This window comes from Brachionichthys hirsutus, chromosome 13 (genome assembly GCF_040956055.1).
Source record: "Brachionichthys hirsutus isolate HB-005 chromosome 13, CSIRO-AGI_Bhir_v1, whole genome shotgun sequence".
Classification (NCBI taxonomy): Eukaryota; Metazoa; Chordata; class Actinopteri; order Lophiiformes; family Brachionichthyidae; genus Brachionichthys; species Brachionichthys hirsutus.
In genome coordinates, this window is record NC_090909.1 from 8083729 (window position 1) to 8101088 (window position 17360).

Consider the following 17360-nt stretch of genomic DNA (forward strand, 5'->3'; position numbering starts at 1 on the left):
TCTCAAATCTTTCTATCCAGGGTATGTCATGTTTTGGGACACTGTGCTTTGAAAAGTGTGAAACACATTATTTTCCTCACAACTTAAACACCATAAAGACCTGTTTTTTTTTTCTTCTTCTTCTTTGATAAGGCAGCAACTTATTTATATTTCTAGTATTTAGCACACACACACACACACACACACAACCTGCCACAATCTCATAGATCACCAGCTAAACAGAAGGACTTTAGCCAAGATCCGTCTGGGAGACAGCGAGGGGGATTTCAGCACCAAATCCAGCAGATCAATAAAAACGTCTGCTAATTAAGTCTGCCAGAAAAAGGGGTGGGGTTGGAATGAGAGTGAGACAGAGATAGAGAGGAAGAAAAAAAAGAAAAACAAAACACTGCAGTGGCTGCTGATTCAGAACTCCAGCCAATAAGGAAAATCCCTAGATAGAACTGCCTGCTGAGGAATCAGGTGAAGTGCATTAGGTGACACGCCAGCTCACTCTTTGGGTCAGGCTAAAGTAGCCTTCCTCCCTTCCTCCATCACTCTCCTCCCCCAGTTAAAGGCAAGCTTCAAGGCTACAGCGATCAGTTTCTCTGACCCCCATTTCCTCCACCTCCTCCTCATCCCACCATTTCTTTACCCATCCTCCATCCATCCTCTGGACATCACCACTTTGACCTAAATCTCCTCATTTAATCTTCTTCTTATCTTTTGGATAACAATCAACCCCCTAATTGTCTTAATCTCACTGGTCTTTTATTATCCCTGGCACGTGATGCATACTGCAGAACAAAGGCATTAATCACCGATCAATACTTGGCTTCAGGCCACAACTCCAACCATGACTTTTAGCAATTTGAAATACTTTAAGGATGAACTCTATTTCTCATAGGATTAATTAAGAATAAAATAAATAAAGAGGTGTGGAATAACCAGATAATAATATTTGTTTTTATTGATAAAATAAAAACATTATTTTCAACAGCATTCAACATGGATTTACAGTATCGGCAACTTGCGGCGAAGGATTAATTAATAAAAAAAAGTAGAGTTGAAAGCAGCAGCAGCAGCCAGAAGCTGAAAACACCATTGTCAAATCGCCCATGAACCTCCTTGTCATGCTTTCTAAATGAAACAAATCTGCAGATTGACCATTTTGAAAATGAGGATCGTCACTCTCAGTTCGATTGCAATATGGCTTTGGGACCCGAGGCAAAGATATTAGCTTCAGTGGGGCAGTAAGCTCAGGATCGGGCTGAGGTGAGGAGGTGATTAGTGAATGATTTTGAAATGACTATGCCGGAGACGATCGTCAAAATATTCAGAACAATAACAGATTATCCGTTTCAGTGGCTGCGCTCTGCACCATCTGTTGAGGAGTGGAGCAGGGATCTTCAGCAATGGTGGTCACTTTGATAAATATGTTTATGCCCATGTTTACATGGAGCCACTTTGTTATTTATTTTTTCCCCCAATTCTGTATATATAGTAAATCAAGACGTGGCGACAGGAGATGACACGAACTCTTATACATTTTCCTTTATGCAGTTTCTTCTTACTTCTACGCAAATGTGTGTTTTTTTTTTTTTTGCATCCTCTAATGTTCACACCTTCATTGACATCATCACATCTTGCCCCTCCCTCCCCCCCCCCCCCCCTACCCTAACCCTAACAACATGCCAAACTCGGTGCCTGTCTCCAGCCATCCACTCCCTTATCCTCCTCCCTCAGTTGGTGAGCCTGGCGCTGCAGCCAGACGACTGACTCTGGCCTAGTGTAATCTGACATGGCTAATCTAATCTCTCTGTCGTTGCAGATTGGCATATTACCTAGGTTTTTCCAGCCAATTAGTCAATCTGCACAGCACGCCACAAAGGCCAAGTCAAAGCCGGCCACTGTAGGGGCCCAGTCTCGTCTAGTCGTACCGCTGCGGGGTTCAGTGATGGCTCAGGCTGTCTGGGGCCCCCAAATATCTGCTTTCATTGCAGCCCATCTGCCTTTGGCTTGGCCTGGTCCACTTTCATCCCCAGTAGCCTCAGTGATTAAGGCTACTCTGTTGACTTTACTGGCAATGAGAACATTTGTTGCCATACAGCTGTTAGGTAATCACCAAAGCTCTGATTCATCACTGAGTGATGTCAGCCACATTGTGGCTAAACATTATTGGAGTAGCATGATATTGCCCAAGGAACCATCCATTAGATGTTGATGCTGGTCATGAGCATCATCCGGAGTTATCCGGACAATTATTTGCATTGCTGGAGAAATAAAAAAATATTTTTGCTTCAATTCATAGATAATGTAAACTTCCTTCAAAAGAAATTACACAATGGCATTCCCTAAAAACTAACATGAAATAAGAAAAATTCAAGTCTCATCTCATTTGCCAACCGCTTATTCCGTCATCGGGTCGCGGGCAAAGCTGGAGCCAATCCCAGCAGCCAATGGGCGAGAGGCGGGGTACACCCTGGACAAGCCGCCGGTCCATCGCAGGGCAACACAGAGACAGACAATCAGCCACACACACACACTCACACCTACGGGCAATGTAGCGTCACCAATCAGCCTAAGCTGCATGTTTTTGGTGGTGGGAGGAAGCCGGAGAACCCGGAGAGAACCCACGCGGACACAGGGAGAACATGCAAACTCCTCACAGAATGGCCACAAGTTGGAGACGAACCTGCGACCATCTCGCTGTGAGGCAACAGTGCTTACCACTGCGCCACCGGGCCGCCAAACTGTATTGTAAATCTCTCCCTCTCGCTGAAATCCACCATCCATTCATCCATTGTCCCAACCGCTTAATCCGTCATCGGGTCGCGGGCCAAGCTGGAGCCAATCCCAGCGGTCAATGGGCGAGAGGCAGGGGACACCCTGGACAAGGCACCAGCTCCTCACGGGGCCACACGAAAGACAAAACAAACACACACGTGCACACTCACACCTACGGAAATTTTGGTGTGATCAATTCACCAAAGCTGCATGTGTTTGGAGGTGAGAGGAAACTCACGAAGGAACAGGGAGAACAAAACAGACTCCGCAATGAAAGGAATCAAACCCGGAACCTTCGTGCTGTGAGGCGACAGCCAGATTATAAATGTTAACTCTACGGTGAAAAGGTTTTTAATTAACCCAGAGAATGTGTCAAACCATGTGCTTTTTTTAAAATACAGGTTATCTATTCTCTTTCTCTTAATTTAACTATATTGTAAATTTTGTACACTGGATACAAACATTGTGAACCGTCGGAGCACAGAGGTAAATACACTAAAACAAGGTCAGAGGCCTTCTGACAGCTTGTTTTTTCAACAAGCCAATCTGCCTTAATCACCTTAGCTAAATTAGTTGGAAATTAGCCCTCTTTCTAGCTCCCTCCTTTCCTCCCCTTTTTCTCCACAGTCGTTTTCACAGCTTTGTGGATTAGACAGATTACCCTCTGAATCTCTGTTTTTGTCCTTTTTCTCTTGCTCCTGTTCAGTCCCAATCCCTCCTTCTTGAGGGGTATTAACTCATCTGATAAGATGCTGCTAAATTCATAACACAACAACTGGATCCAGGTGAATCGTAAAAATGGCAAACATGGCATTTATTTCAAGCGATTATTTGTGACTCACAAAATGTATTTTTACTCTTTTCACTTTATCATTCAGTCAACAATATGGATCAACAATACATTTAACTGAAATGTCAAGAAGAATATTGCAATCAGCAGATTCTCAAATATGAGAATTTTGCTTTTCTCTGCTTTATATCATTATGAATGTAACATTATTGGTTTTCTTCCTGTTGGTTCAACACAGAAATACATTTTATGAAACCAATCATTGTACACTGTAAGATGCCAATCTTTTGAACATTTGAACAGGATGGGTAAAAACAATGAAAACGTTCCTACAGGTGTAGAAGACAGTCAACTTCATTTTGTCCAAAATCACCTTGAACCATGTCATCAGAATGGATAACGATGGTCCTGCAAAGACTACAATACAGCGTCACATTGGTTAGCTGATCTTAAGATTCAAAAAACAACTCCAAATGTGCCCTTAAATGTGGTGACGATCTTAATGAAGAGCTGAAACAGAAAACAATTACCTGGCTTTCGGAGCACGTCTTATAAATTAAGTATAAATTAAAATCATTTTCACTTATGGCTTAGCCTTAGATAATAATGTGCACGTGGGGGAGAAGATTGAACTGTGTTTGTATATTTTAATATTTAATTTAATATTTTATCTATTTGTAGTGAGAAGAAAACAATATGACCTCTATCTCACCCTTTCCTTTCTTTCTTTCTCTCTTTTCTTTCTATATGTCTGTCTTTCTCTCTCTCTTTCCTTTCTTTCTTTCTATCTCTCTTTTCACAGCCTCACTGGGCGTGAACGACATATCATTTCCTGACGAAAGGGAGAGAACAGAGCTGTCAATTATCCCTGAAGGTTCCAGTGACATTGTCGAACAGCTCCAAGCAACAACATTTAGTTTCTTTTGTTAAAGAAGATGCTACAAAACGACTCGTGCAAGCCCATCATGCGTTTTAAGTACCCGGCAGCGAGGAGAGACGAGAGTAAGGTACGTGTTGAAGTCCTGCGGCTTAACGTTTGCACTGTTTGTCATTATGTTAATGTTCACTTCATGCATGTTCGAAAAGCGACACCAGGAAGAGAATCATGCAATATGGTTTGAGGATAAACAGAAAAAAAAAAGAAGTTGGTGGAAACGTCTTTTGAATTAGCATAGAAAATGACATACTTGTTCCATACAGGAAATGTCTGTGTGTAAAAGCAGGTTGAAGTTGCTCCAGTCAATGCAATGAATAGAATTCAGCTGGAGAAAAGCCTGCGTCTGTAGTTTGAACAGGGGCTTCCATGATATAATAACTTTAATAATTTGATGAATCCCATTGTCGATTACTTGAATATTCTATAAAATACATGTAAGCCCTTGTTTTTCCTCTAAAAAGCCGCACAATTTTGCATGTCTATTAATTTTAGAACCGTTCCGTCATTGATCCAAAAGTGTGGAATGCATTGCCGTTACCCTTCAGACAAACAGAGGCACTCCCTCTTCAAATCCACACCTAAACGCACCCTTTTCTCCCTGGCTTTGAACACAGAATGAGAATCTAGTCTTTTGAACGTTCTGTATATTTATTGTCTTTTTATTATTTATTCTAATGTTTTTGGATTAATTGATTTTACTTTCAATGCTGAGTATTTTGGTTGACTTGGTTGTTTTAAAGTGCTTTACAAATAAAGTTTTATTGGATTGGATTATAAACCTTATTTTGTAAACCAGTCTATAAATTGACTAATAAAGTCAGCAAAAAACATATACCGTATATATATATATCCGGCTAACCAGCCCTGAAAGCGTATTGGTTAATTTTCTTTACTGACAGAAGTTTATTCCATTCACTTCCTTTCATTCCTTTTGAGCCCCACCCACAACCACTAACAGCATATAAAGAAAATAAGAAGAAAAGCAAGCTCAGGGATAAGCATTCAAACTAAGTACGGTATATAAGTTGGGGAAAGACATATTAAACATTTTATAGCAAGTACTAGAATGTAACATTCCTTTGAGTAGCAAGATATTTTAACTCTGTAATCTCACAGGAGAACGGGTAATGAATAATAGCTTTCTTGTAAAAATAATACTGTCTGACATTTTAAGGAACCACGGAAGGGAGAACCACTAACATAGGATCCATAGCTGAGAATCATTGCAGATATTTTCAGACAAGAAAACTGATATAAATTGAGACTATGAGAATAACAGAATGAAATTTTGTGTTTGTATATCTTTGCAATAGGTGGATGATTACCATGGACATAAGATCTCTGATCCATACTCATGGCTGGAAGACCCTGATGGTGCAGAAACAATAGTATGTTTGTTGTTTTTATTGCCTCACTTTCACCATAAACTTTGGCTTAAAACTGAGTAATTGTAAACAAAAGTCTATGGTGGGAACAAACACAATATAAAACACTTGAAAACACAAGACAGTACATTTCACCCTAGGATGGCATCGGGCTAACTTTAATGTAGTCAAATGCACAATACCCAGTGTAGGTAGGTAACGTCTATGTTACGCACATGTCTCTCATCACATCCAAATAATGTACGTAAAGTAGCTCCTCCTAATCTTTCACTATTTTTTCATCAATTAAATCTTAGCACTAATAATAATCCTTCTGTGAATTTCATTCCACACCGTGTTCTCTTTGTTCACTGTTTAAACAATAACGTTTCACTTATTGTTGTGCTGCATGTGAAATTGAAGCTCGTCTTCTGTGTCTCACCCTTCACACAACTGAGGTGGGATCTTTTTCCCAGCTGTGTGTGGTGTTGTTATTTCCTTCTTCATACGGGTTCAATCCAAGCTTTTGACTCTCTGTAAAGGTTTGAATTCGGATATTCACAATTATAATATTCCCCAATTAAGTTTCACGTTTTGGAAGTATGTACTGTAAATGTTCTCTAGTCTACATGGTAGCTAGAGCCAGTAATTTATTTTTAAGAACAAAAACTCATTCCAGCTCTCTCTCTCTCTCTCTCTCTTTCTCTCTCTCTCTCTCCTTTATACACCAGACCTTTGTGGAGGAGCAGAACAAGCTTACCATGCCGTACCTGGAGCAGTGTTCCGTGAGACATCAGTATCACCAGCGTCTCACTGAGCTCTACAACTATCCCAAGTACAGCTGTCCTGAAAAAAGAGGGATGAGGTACCAGATGAATCATGTGGTTGCCCCTCTCATTTCTGTCAGTGCAGTGTCTAACCCAAACTGCAGGTCTGCAAAAAAAAAAAAAAAAAGTTACAAAAGCTTGTTCTACTAATGTTTTCTGTTTCCAGGTATTTCTATTCCCATAACCAGGGCCTCCAGAACCAAGACGTGCTGTATGCACAAGATTCTTTAGATGGACCTGCTACCGTATTCTTTGACCCAAATAAACTCTCTGAAGATGGAACTGTGGCATTGATGAGTGAGCACATTCATTTAATCTTCACCAACGTACCCAGATAACTAAACGTTTGAGGATGTGGTTTACAGTGAATGACATGTTCCTTTATTCATCCCCCTCTCCACGCAGTGGGCCAACTGTCAGAGGATTTGGAATATTTTGCATACGGTTTGAGCAGCGGTGGCTCAGACTGGGTGACGATCCATTTCATGAAGGCTGATGATCTCACAACACTGCCTGATGTTCTAGAGAGGGTGAAATTTAGCTGCCTGGCCTGGACTTATGATGCCAAGGGTGTATTTTACAACTCCTACCCACGCCAGGAAGGCAGAACTGATGGTTTGGAAGAGGCATTATTCAAACCCATGCTTTATCAAACAAATAAAAAACATTCCCCAAAGACTCAAGTAAATCTTTACATGATTTCTACGCATTTATATTTCTCTGAAAGGCACAGAGACCACCGGCAACGTCAATCAGAAGCTCTACTACCACTTCATTGGCACCAAGCAGTCTGACGACATTCTGGTCGCAGAGTTTCCTGAGAATCCTAACTGGAAAGGTTACGTTACTGTAAGTCCAAATATAGTCTTGAGCCACTTTCTGTCATCCATTTGTAGTCAGACCAAAGCATCATTGGAGTTTGATTTATGGTTCCATTACTGAATAGCTGCTTACCTAATATAAGGAAGTTCCAGTTTCTCTCTTGTACTCCTGTATTCACTATGATAGCATGAAGTTTTGAAGATTGAGGTTTCATTCAAATTAATCTGGTGTTCTTTATCTTAACACCTCTCATCTCTTTGGTATTTGCAAAGGATGGATTTAGGTATCCACGAGCGATGCTTTTAAAGCTACATTCACATTTATCCGCATCTTCCTTTACTTTTGCCCTTCCTCTCATCATTCCGTCCTCTTTCCAGATCTCGGATCAGGGCAGGTACGCTGTTTTATCCATCACTGAAGGCGTTGCGCCCGTCAACCAGCTGTGGTACTGTGACCTTCAGCAGCTCCCCGACGGCATCACAGGTAGTCATGATGAATGTTTGCTCTGTGTGGAACATAACCTGAGATCGACGTGTTCAAACTTCTCGGGCCGTGGTGAATATTGGTCCTCAAATTAAAATCTGTGGGTGTGTGTGAAAAACTACATATACCAAAAATGTCTGAAGAATAAAGGGTTTCTCGAGAAGGAAATGTCTTAAAAACAGTACACCGTCTTTCTTCAATCATATGCCAATCTGTAAATTTATAAAAAAAAAAAAAAAACTTCATATCTCAATTTCCCATATTGCTGATATTTTATGTTTCTTTGTTTTGTTCAACCAATGAATCTGTTTTAATTGACTTTTTTTTTTTGCCCCCAGGCCTGCTGCCATGGGTCAAACTTGTGGACAACTTTGAAGCCCTGCACTCATATGTCACCAATGAGGGAAGCGTATTCACATTCCGATCCAACTTGGACGCTCCGCGATACTGCCTCATCAACATGGACATCCAGAAACCAGACCGCCAGCACTGGACGACTCTCATTCCACAGCACGACAAGGACGTCCTGAGTGAGCCTGAACAATCGTTTCTGTTGAATGTACAGAAGACGATGTGGTCATCACCGCCATCGTCACTGTAGAATCACTTCTCCGCAGGAGAAATGTAGTATGTCTCAAAAACTTAAACAGCACTTTGCCACATGGGCCCGTCTTCCTTACGATGAAAAAGAGGCTCGAGTCTGCGTGGCAAAATTCACGCCAAGCTTTACAACTACGCAAATGGCCTCGTGTGCAGTTGTCAGTTGGGAAAGTAAATAAAGTAACTAGTAACTTAAAGTAAGAATATTACTTTTTCCCAGTAACGAGTAGTGTAACTAATTACTTTTACATTTTGTGTACGGTAATAAGTACTTTTTTTTCCAAGAGTAATATATTACTACTTTCACTCCGACCGGATACGGAAACGATTCGTCCTCGTCTGTTTTTTAAGGTCGGGGGCGTAACCTCGATGCATTCCGTTTCGTGTTCTTTTGCTGACCGCTCGGACGGTCGCTCGCACCACGGAGGCAGACTGTCTCTCTGTTAAAATCAAAACATCAGCGCAAGTGTGTCGATATGTCTCCGCCCTTCAGCGTGTAAATCATTCAATGATTGGTTAACAATATGACGGACAGAAGCGACAGATGAGATCACGGGAAAGTCTACTGATAGCTATCAAGTCTTTGTAGCATGAAGGCATAAAACGTATTCACATACGGTTAATATAACCATTAAACCATTGGTTTAGTCGTAAGCAGGCTTCTGCAGGGATTCATGATGATCCTTTGAATCACCTGTCCTGGACGAGGGACGTGAAGAAACCAGACAACCACAACATTTAAATGGGGACCGTATTAATATAGCACTGAAATCACAACCTGTAATAAAAAGGGGCACAAAAGGCAGCGTTTTGATCACAAACTACTCGCTGAGTTTAAGTGTTACCAAATGTTTGTAGGTAACACCTGTAACAGATACAGTACATAGGTTAAAGCAAAGCATATGCTTATGAAAAGAGACCATAAAAAGTGCAATTCAAAAAACAGAATAAGTATGTGGCTTTCAATGCCAATAACAAAGCCCATTTATCTTTCTCAGTTCAGTAATGGCTAAATCTGAGCCACTATTATAGCTGGGTTTTATTTACACCTGTGACTGTGGTGTCCATACCGTTTAATGTGTGCAGACGATGGGTTCAGGAAATCCTGTTTTATTCCATTATTTTGCTCTTGCACATTTTTGAAGCCATTTGCCTTTTCACTGATTAGGAATCCCCTGCAGCACTATTGATATCACAGAAATACATCTGCATTTACTTGCAATGTACAATACAGTTCTGGACTGCCCCCTGCTGGCTCATCATTTACTGTGAATGGATATCATTGTGCAGTAATAATTTCAGACTAAAGTAACTAGTACAGTTATTTATTTATGTATACATTTTCCAGAATAGATTTTGTCTCGGGGTAAAAATAACAGAGTACCGGTATTTTTATTAAATGTCTTTCATCTATTATTTTGACTGCTCCTGATTAGTGTTTTCTATCCACACTGTTGAACTGGCACAGGTTTTTATGATGGACATCATTGCTGATGAAATCTTCTGCATTTATCAAAGCTTGGGGCTGTCACTGGCTTGTACATCCTCAGTGGGTGGGCTTTTCTAATTATTTGCTGCTCTAATTACTTGCTGCTCTAATTATTTGCTGCTGCGTTAGATGCTAGATGTCCCTGCTTTGGCACTCACTCGACCAAGCCCAGGATGCAGTGGTGTCCCACCAGAGCAACACCAATAAAAGGAAATTAGACATGAAGTACCTCAGATCTTATATTTTGTTTTGTCATGCAGAGGCCTATTTTGTGTGCCTGTAGTCTCTTCTGCTGCTGATGGCTGATCTCAACCTGCGTTTGTGGTGCAACAGGAGGGTGTATGTCTTTACATCTAGATCAGAGGATGGGTGGTTACATATCACTGGCATAGCTGCATTCGTGTTCACTACCCTAGTGACTTGTTTGATGGAATTCCTCAAATTTGGCACAATCCCAGTCATGTTGCCTCAAATGTTGCACTCCTGCAGATGTGATTTTCACTCCCAGATTTCTTGCCTGTTTGTAAGAGTGGTTTAGTTCCACAGTGGAGTGGGCATTTATTTGCATAAAGCCTTTCAGTCTCAAGACAAGTCATGAAAATTAATCAAGAATGACCAGATCTCACATGTTGCATGTTGATCACGATGCCGATCACCCTCGATGCAGGTGCAGAATGTATTTTATTGTGGAAGAAATGTTTTTTTAACAGGTTAAAAACATGAGTGCCGTGCTATTACATCTCTTGGGTGTATTCAGTTTCACCGCAGGATCACGAGACGTCTCCTCCCTCTTACTGGAAGAGACAAAGTTGGCATTGATAAGAACAAGCCAAACAAGACAGGCAGACCTGGCTACTGTTTATTCAGTCAAACGAGTTGCCCTTCGTCGTGCTCACTCTATTACTTTCTCCTTGTTTTGACTCTGTCTGCAGGCGCTGCCTCCTGTGTGAACCAGCACTACCTGCTGGTCAACTATCTCCATGACGTGAGAGATATCCTGCAGCTGTATGAGTTGTCCACTGGGCAGCTGGTACGCAACCTCCCTCTGGATGTGGGCACAGTGAGTGGAGTGAGCTGCAAAAAGAAACACTCAGACTTCTTCTACAAGTTTGCCTCCTACACCACTCCGGGTATTTCTGCTCGATTCTGTCTGACTATGTTATGTGTCAGAAAGTAGTGACAAGTCTTGGTCTGTCTATCCAAAAAAAAGCCCAAATATATATATAACAGATACTGCATGAATCGCCCATTCTACTGCAATTGCAGGCCACGTGATTTAAAATGTACATTTAAAATTACTATTTGTGACACCAGATACGGTCCTTTAAATATTGACAGTCGATTATTAAAATATCCCAGCTGAATAAGATAAACAGGCAAGTAACATTGAACCTTTGGCCCCATGGCTCCCAGGCATCATCTACCACTGTGATTTGAGCGAGTCCAACCCAGAGCCCAGAGTGTTCAGGGAGGTGGAGGTGAAAGGCATCAAGCAAGAGGACTATCAGACCAGCCAGGTATCTCCATGCCCAAACTCCTCCCATTCTTTCTCTTTGTGCTGCCTTCCCATGTTTATCCCAGCATGCATTTTAGCCTGTGGTCACACACACTGTGCTTTAGTGACTAGCAAACCGTGTGCCAGCAGCTCATTTTGGAATTCTATGTCATTTTAAAAATCGACATGAATGTTTAGAACAAAATAGGACAAACAGCCTTTTCATCTCTGATCATCTCCGATTACAGGTATTTTACTCCAGTAAGGATGGAACCAAGATTCCCATGTTCTTAGTTCATGCCAAGGGTTTGAAGAAGGACGGGAGTCACCCTGTCTTCCTTTACGGCTATGGGGGATTTGCGGAATCCACACAGCCACACTACATGTGAGTACACTAAACGTCCTGAACCAATGTGATCACTCTCTTCTTCTGTCCTTCAGTAACAAAGCCCAGCAGACACAGATACATGCTGATCAGTTACAAAGATGACTGAATACTACAATATAGATTTTATAGATATATTGAACTTCACACAAGTGCATTTACGACTGTCTTTCTTGTGTCTCGCCTGTGGTCAGTGTGCCCTATTTGCTGTACGTGAGACACCTGGGAGGGATCCTGGCAGTGGCAAACATCAGAGGGGGTGGAGAGTACGGCATCACCTGGCACAAAGGTGAAGCCTGCATCATCCAGAGAGAGAGAGAGAGAGAGGGGGAGGGGGGGCTGGAAAGATGTTTAACGGCAAACTCGACAGTGTCCTCTTTCTCTTGTGCCTGCAGCTGGTTCACTAGGGAACAAGCAGAATAGCTTTGATGACTTCCAGTCTGCAGCAGAGTATCTGATCCAGGAGAACTACACCACATCCGCTCGCATCGCCATCAATGGAGCTTCTAATGGAGGGCTGCTAGTGGGTGAGCGCAGGTTTGACTGTGCGGGAAGCATTAGATCATGCTGTAGCACAGTGTTTCCCAACCGGCGGGAAACACCTAATTAACACCTATCACCTAATTAACCATTGTCGGGTGTCTGTGCTGTAAAAGTGTCTTCAGACTCCAGCGTTGCACCTGAGCACAGGCTCTGTTCCTCTCTGCCGCTAACTCTAGTACAGAAACTTCCTCTTTCACTTCAAAATAAGAGCACACATTTCAAAATAAATGTCACGCAACTGCGCTGCATTTACAGTGTGGCAGATAAAAAAAAACGCATTTAAAAAAAAATAGAAAACAACTATTTCCCAAAAAAACAGTTCTTCATGCTTTGGCTTTTGCCTACTATACACTTTGTGAGTGCTTCGGTTCACCTTTAAGGAGGGTCATCCTTGTCGCGACACGTGACAGTGGCAGTTTGGGAGCAAGACGAGGAGTGACAGTAATGGAGAAACTTTTGCGAAGAGAAAATGCAAATACCGAAACAGGGCTCTGGACAAAATTCAGACCCAGATGCCTAACTTTAACTTGGAGCTTTAGCTCTACGGCCTTTAACAACTCTCACTTCCTTTGTTATAAAAAGAACAAAACTGAGGCTACCATCTCAGCTGCAATCATCAAAATGCTTTATTATATTACAGCTTGGTAATTCAGTATAGTAGTTAGCTACTTAGCTGTAATTAATCTGGCTATTAAGCAGCACGTTGAACAGTTCTGTAGTTAAATAATTGAACAAAGGCTGGCTGCCATATGGAAGCCTCTCAAACCCAGCTGATGCCCTCGTTGCTTGGGTGCAAGTGGCTGTTAAATGTGTGAGTTCAACATTATAAAATAAAAGAGTAGGGTATCTGTAAGAAAATATTATGTGCATACTTTATTGATTCATAATTTGTCATTTAAATGCAGATATCTGAGGTTCATTTTGTGTTAGTTGAAATTTCCGACCGCTGTTTGATAACCCACTGGCCTCCACTCCAACCAGGAAATGAGCGCATTTTGCCAGCATACAAACAAAAGAAACAAAGGATCACATTGCTTTACAGTGTAAAAAAATCATTACATACCCGGACATGATGCAGAGTTGGTTCGCAAACATGTGTCATGCACTCCTAAAGCAGACGAAGTCAACATCACAGATGCAGTACTTTTAAGTTACTCCCTCAATGGTTGGCAGGTCTGGCTTCTACTCCAAGACATGGAATTTAAAACATGTTTTAAATTCTCACACAGCGGCCTGCGTGAACCAGCGTCCAGACCTGTACGGCTGCGCTGTGGCAGAAGTCGGGGTGATGGACATGCTGAAGTTCCACAAATTCACCATCGGCCACGCCTGGACCACAGACTACGGCTGTTCTGATGATCCAGAGCAGTTCAAGTGGCTCATAAAGTAAGAAACAAATATAGTCATAAAACTATGCTGCAGATAGTTAGTAATTAATAGTCACTGTGTGCCAGTGAGGTGCGGTGGGGTGAGGTTGGTGGCTGGTGAGGCACTAACTCTGTCAGAGTCAGATTTACAAAGGTTATGTTTCTACCAGCTGTCTTTACACACACACATACTTGACGTACATGTTTAATAAAGCAATTAATGTTAAATTCATAGCAGCTGAGAGAGAGAGCCTATTTTTGCTCTGAACTTTGTTCTTAATTTGGCATTGCAATGCCACAATTCATGCACATTCAATACAAGTCAAAGTACATGCACTGCATTTACTTTGATTTTTGTTGTGAACTGTACAAATATATAATGCACTGTACAGCAGTGTGTGCCACATATGTGACAAAAATCCATTATTTATGATTTCTTGTTTTGACTCCTCTGTCTGGAGGAGGAGCTACCGTCTGCCTCACCTTGTGACGGTTCACTGCGGTTTTATGTTAAACCACTAAATACGTTATTATAAACACACGGTAAATACATTATTAAGACTATTAAAAATAAGAACATGTAGTAAAAGTGTCTACAAACATCGCATTGGTGACATACAGAGAGACAGCGACTGTCACGTGACTGGCACGCGCCAACAGCATTACATTGTTTGAGGTTCTGCGGCCGCATCGACGCACCTCGTATCCTCCGCTTGTATTTGAACAGGACGTATGCAGATTCAGTGATTTTATTTACTAAGCAGCAATTTTATTTTATTAAATGATGAAAGAAATTTACAGATCAGACAAATTGTACAATAAATAATATTTATTTTATTATGTGATTATTATTATTTTTTGACTACTCATGATAACAGGTGAGGCGCTGCATTCCATCACCGCATGTCACTGCTGTGTGCTCGCATCCTCTTATCTCACCGCCATCATGAGAAGAGGTGGTTGATTTTTTTTCGTCTTTTCTGCTCATAAATAAGCTTTCAAAAAATTTAATAATGGATCTTCCTGCTTTTCGGAGGCAGTTTTCATCTGTTATTTTTCTATAAATGTATTCAGTGATTCAGCACTACAGCAAATTAACCAGTGTCTGTTGGTAGAAAGTTATTATTTCAAAAGATTCTATTTATTATTTCTAAAAAGTAACAGCAGAGTTGCTGAATCACAACTTACAGTTCACGAATCAAGCCAGTCTCTTCTCTCCGATGTCAGAGTTTGATCACATTTCTCACCCAACCGTCTTCTCCCAGGTATTCTCCTCTCCATAATCTGCCAGCACCACCTTACCATGGCCCTCCTGCTTCCTACCCAGCCATCTTGCTTCTGACCGCAGATCACGATGATCGTGTTGTGCCTCTTCACACACTGAAGTATTGTGCAGCCTTGCAATACGGAGTGGGCAGCAGCCCCTTGCAGCGTCAGCCTTTGATGGTCAGGGTGGATACCCGCAGTGGACACGGTGCAGGGAAACCCACCGCAAAGGCCATCTTGGAATATACGCACATCTTCTCCTTCATTGCTGAGACACTTGGACTCAGTTGGAAGGACTGAGGAAATGAGAAAAAGAGTAAAGATAATAATAATAAAGGGGGATTGACAAAAAAGTGTTTTTACATTTTGCAAAAAACAGATCAGAAAAATAACATTTCAATAGCTTAATACAGCTAATATTGCATGCATGTGCTTTTCCCAAGGATAACACTAAATGCTGTTCACTGTCCACTCTAAATAAATTGAAAATATCTATTACCTTTGCTTCTATGCCTTGCTTTAGGGTTCCAGTCTGGGTTACATTCCTTTTGGGCTCTCTCCTTCACAACTCATTCATCTGCTTAATCTGGAATCTGGGTTGCGGGATCTATTGAAGTCTATCCCAGCAGCCTTAGGGCGAGAGGTGGGGTTACATCCTGGACAAGCCGCCAAATTCGCAGGGCCACACACAGACAATCATTCACGCATTCACTTACACCCATGGACAATTTAGTGTAACCGATTCACCTAAGCTGCATGTTTTTGGTGGTGGTAGGAAGCTGGAAAACCCAGAGTTGTATTATTACACGTCAATGAATTGTGGTTTTTTGAACAGCGTTTTTGAAATGCTCCTCTTAGACAGGGTGTTTGACTGTACTTGTACTGTAATACATACTATTGTTTGACTGTACTTGTACTGCTCTATCATACCATCTAATAATAAATATATTGATTCACTGCACCACCGTGATGCCCTCCTTCACATCCCATCAAAGATGTTCTATAGAATTCATGTCAGGTGACTGATGTCCTTTTGGAACGGCCAAGCTTCATCAAGTTGTCAGTACAAATTCTATTTTGTCTTAAATTACGCTGAAAAAGTTCATGGATTTTGACATTTTGCTAAATCGTATGCAATACATCCAATATTTACGTACTGTGATTTCAGTTTAATGCATTTCCACTCAAATCTAATTAGAATTGAAGTAATCATGACTAACTCCGGACGTATTCAAAGTGTACTAAAAGTCATGTAATTGATAATTAAAGTCTTGTTTAAAAATATCTTGGATTTGACCTTTACATAAAAGCTGCTTCTTATTCTTTCAGCAGTGGGTACATCAACAGTACTTGGAATTTGATTTGATAAATTACTCTTGCTGAGTGGGAGATGAGAAGCGGTAAGCCACCTTAATGCCTAATTAAAAAGTGAAGCCAGAGCCAGGAAGTGACTATTTAGCTTATCATTAGGATTGGAAACTAAACCTGCCTTTTACCACCCTTAAAGCACAGCACTGAAAATACATTTTGATTACTCTTTGGGGGAAAAACAAAAAAGCCAACATTAGATTGAAAAAGGACGAAGTCGGATCATTACCTATACGTGTAATTGTCGAGTAGTATCAAATGAAACAGTAGGTTTAAAGTATATAATACTTATATTCTCGAAGTGTGCAGCATAAAATAAATAAAGAACATTCCTCAGTGTACAAAAAACACATCAGTTGCGTAAATCAGCTTTACACAGTTTAGGACAATTACTGCTGTACAATGCATTTTTCCATTTGCACCACCAAGTGTCAGTATGGGACCGCAAAACCCCACCTCAAGTTTGACCCACCACTGCTAACACCTCAAGGTCAAAGACTGGGTGGCAGTTTAGTGCCACTCTGCTTGGATGATTCATGGATGAAATGAAATAAACCTACATGCTTAGCAGGATGCATTCTGCTTACCGGTAATCCTTATTATTGCAATGGTGTGGAAAGCAAATCACTCGCAGATGAGTGGGGTTCATCTAGAATGCACAGTAGTGAGCACTTGTTTAAGGATGGCAGACTCGTGCAGTTGTGAAGAGACACAGAGGAGAGAAAATGATGTGCAGAGAAGTCATTTATTCGTCTTCTTGAAGACGAGACAATTTGAATCGCTTATCCAAATCCGAGTTTACACCGGAGCTTATCCCAGCTGACACTGTGGGGTATACCCTGGAGAAGTTGCCAGTTC

At 41.2% G+C, this 17360-nt stretch overlaps 1 protein-coding gene across 1 annotated transcript; it reads left to right on the plus strand.

The window, feature by feature from the left end:
* The first annotated feature begins 4521 nt into the window (after positions 1–4521).
* On the plus strand, positions 4522–16090 carry LOC137903125 (prolyl endopeptidase-like). Its single transcript, XM_068747258.1, has 15 exons — positions 4522–4563; positions 5807–5881; positions 6589–6722; positions 6851–6981; positions 7090–7299; positions 7412–7533; positions 7884–7989; positions 8328–8519; positions 11011–11208; positions 11492–11595; positions 11822–11958; positions 12153–12247; positions 12354–12485; positions 13731–13887; positions 15134–16090. The coding sequence occupies exons 1-15, from the start codon at positions 4522–4524 to the stop codon at positions 15432–15434; spliced, it is 2136 nt and encodes a 711-aa protein (XP_068603359.1). The 3' UTR covers positions 15435–16090.
* Positions 16091–17360: the final 1270 nt, after the last annotated feature.

Excerpts from the sequence above, each read along its gene's own strand:
- LOC137903125 (XM_068747258.1), top strand. The coding sequence starts at position 4,522 with ATGCGTTTTAAGTACCCGGCAGCGAGGAGAGACGAGAGTAAG. Across the intron at positions 4,564-5,806 it reads CGAGGAGAGACGAGAGTAAG|GTGGATGATTACCATGGACA; the intron begins GTACGTGTTGAA and ends TCTTTGCAATAG. Across the intron at positions 12,248-12,353 it reads CGGCATCACCTGGCACAAAG|CTGGTTCACTAGGGAACAAG; the intron begins GTGAAGCCTGCA and ends TTGTGCCTGCAG.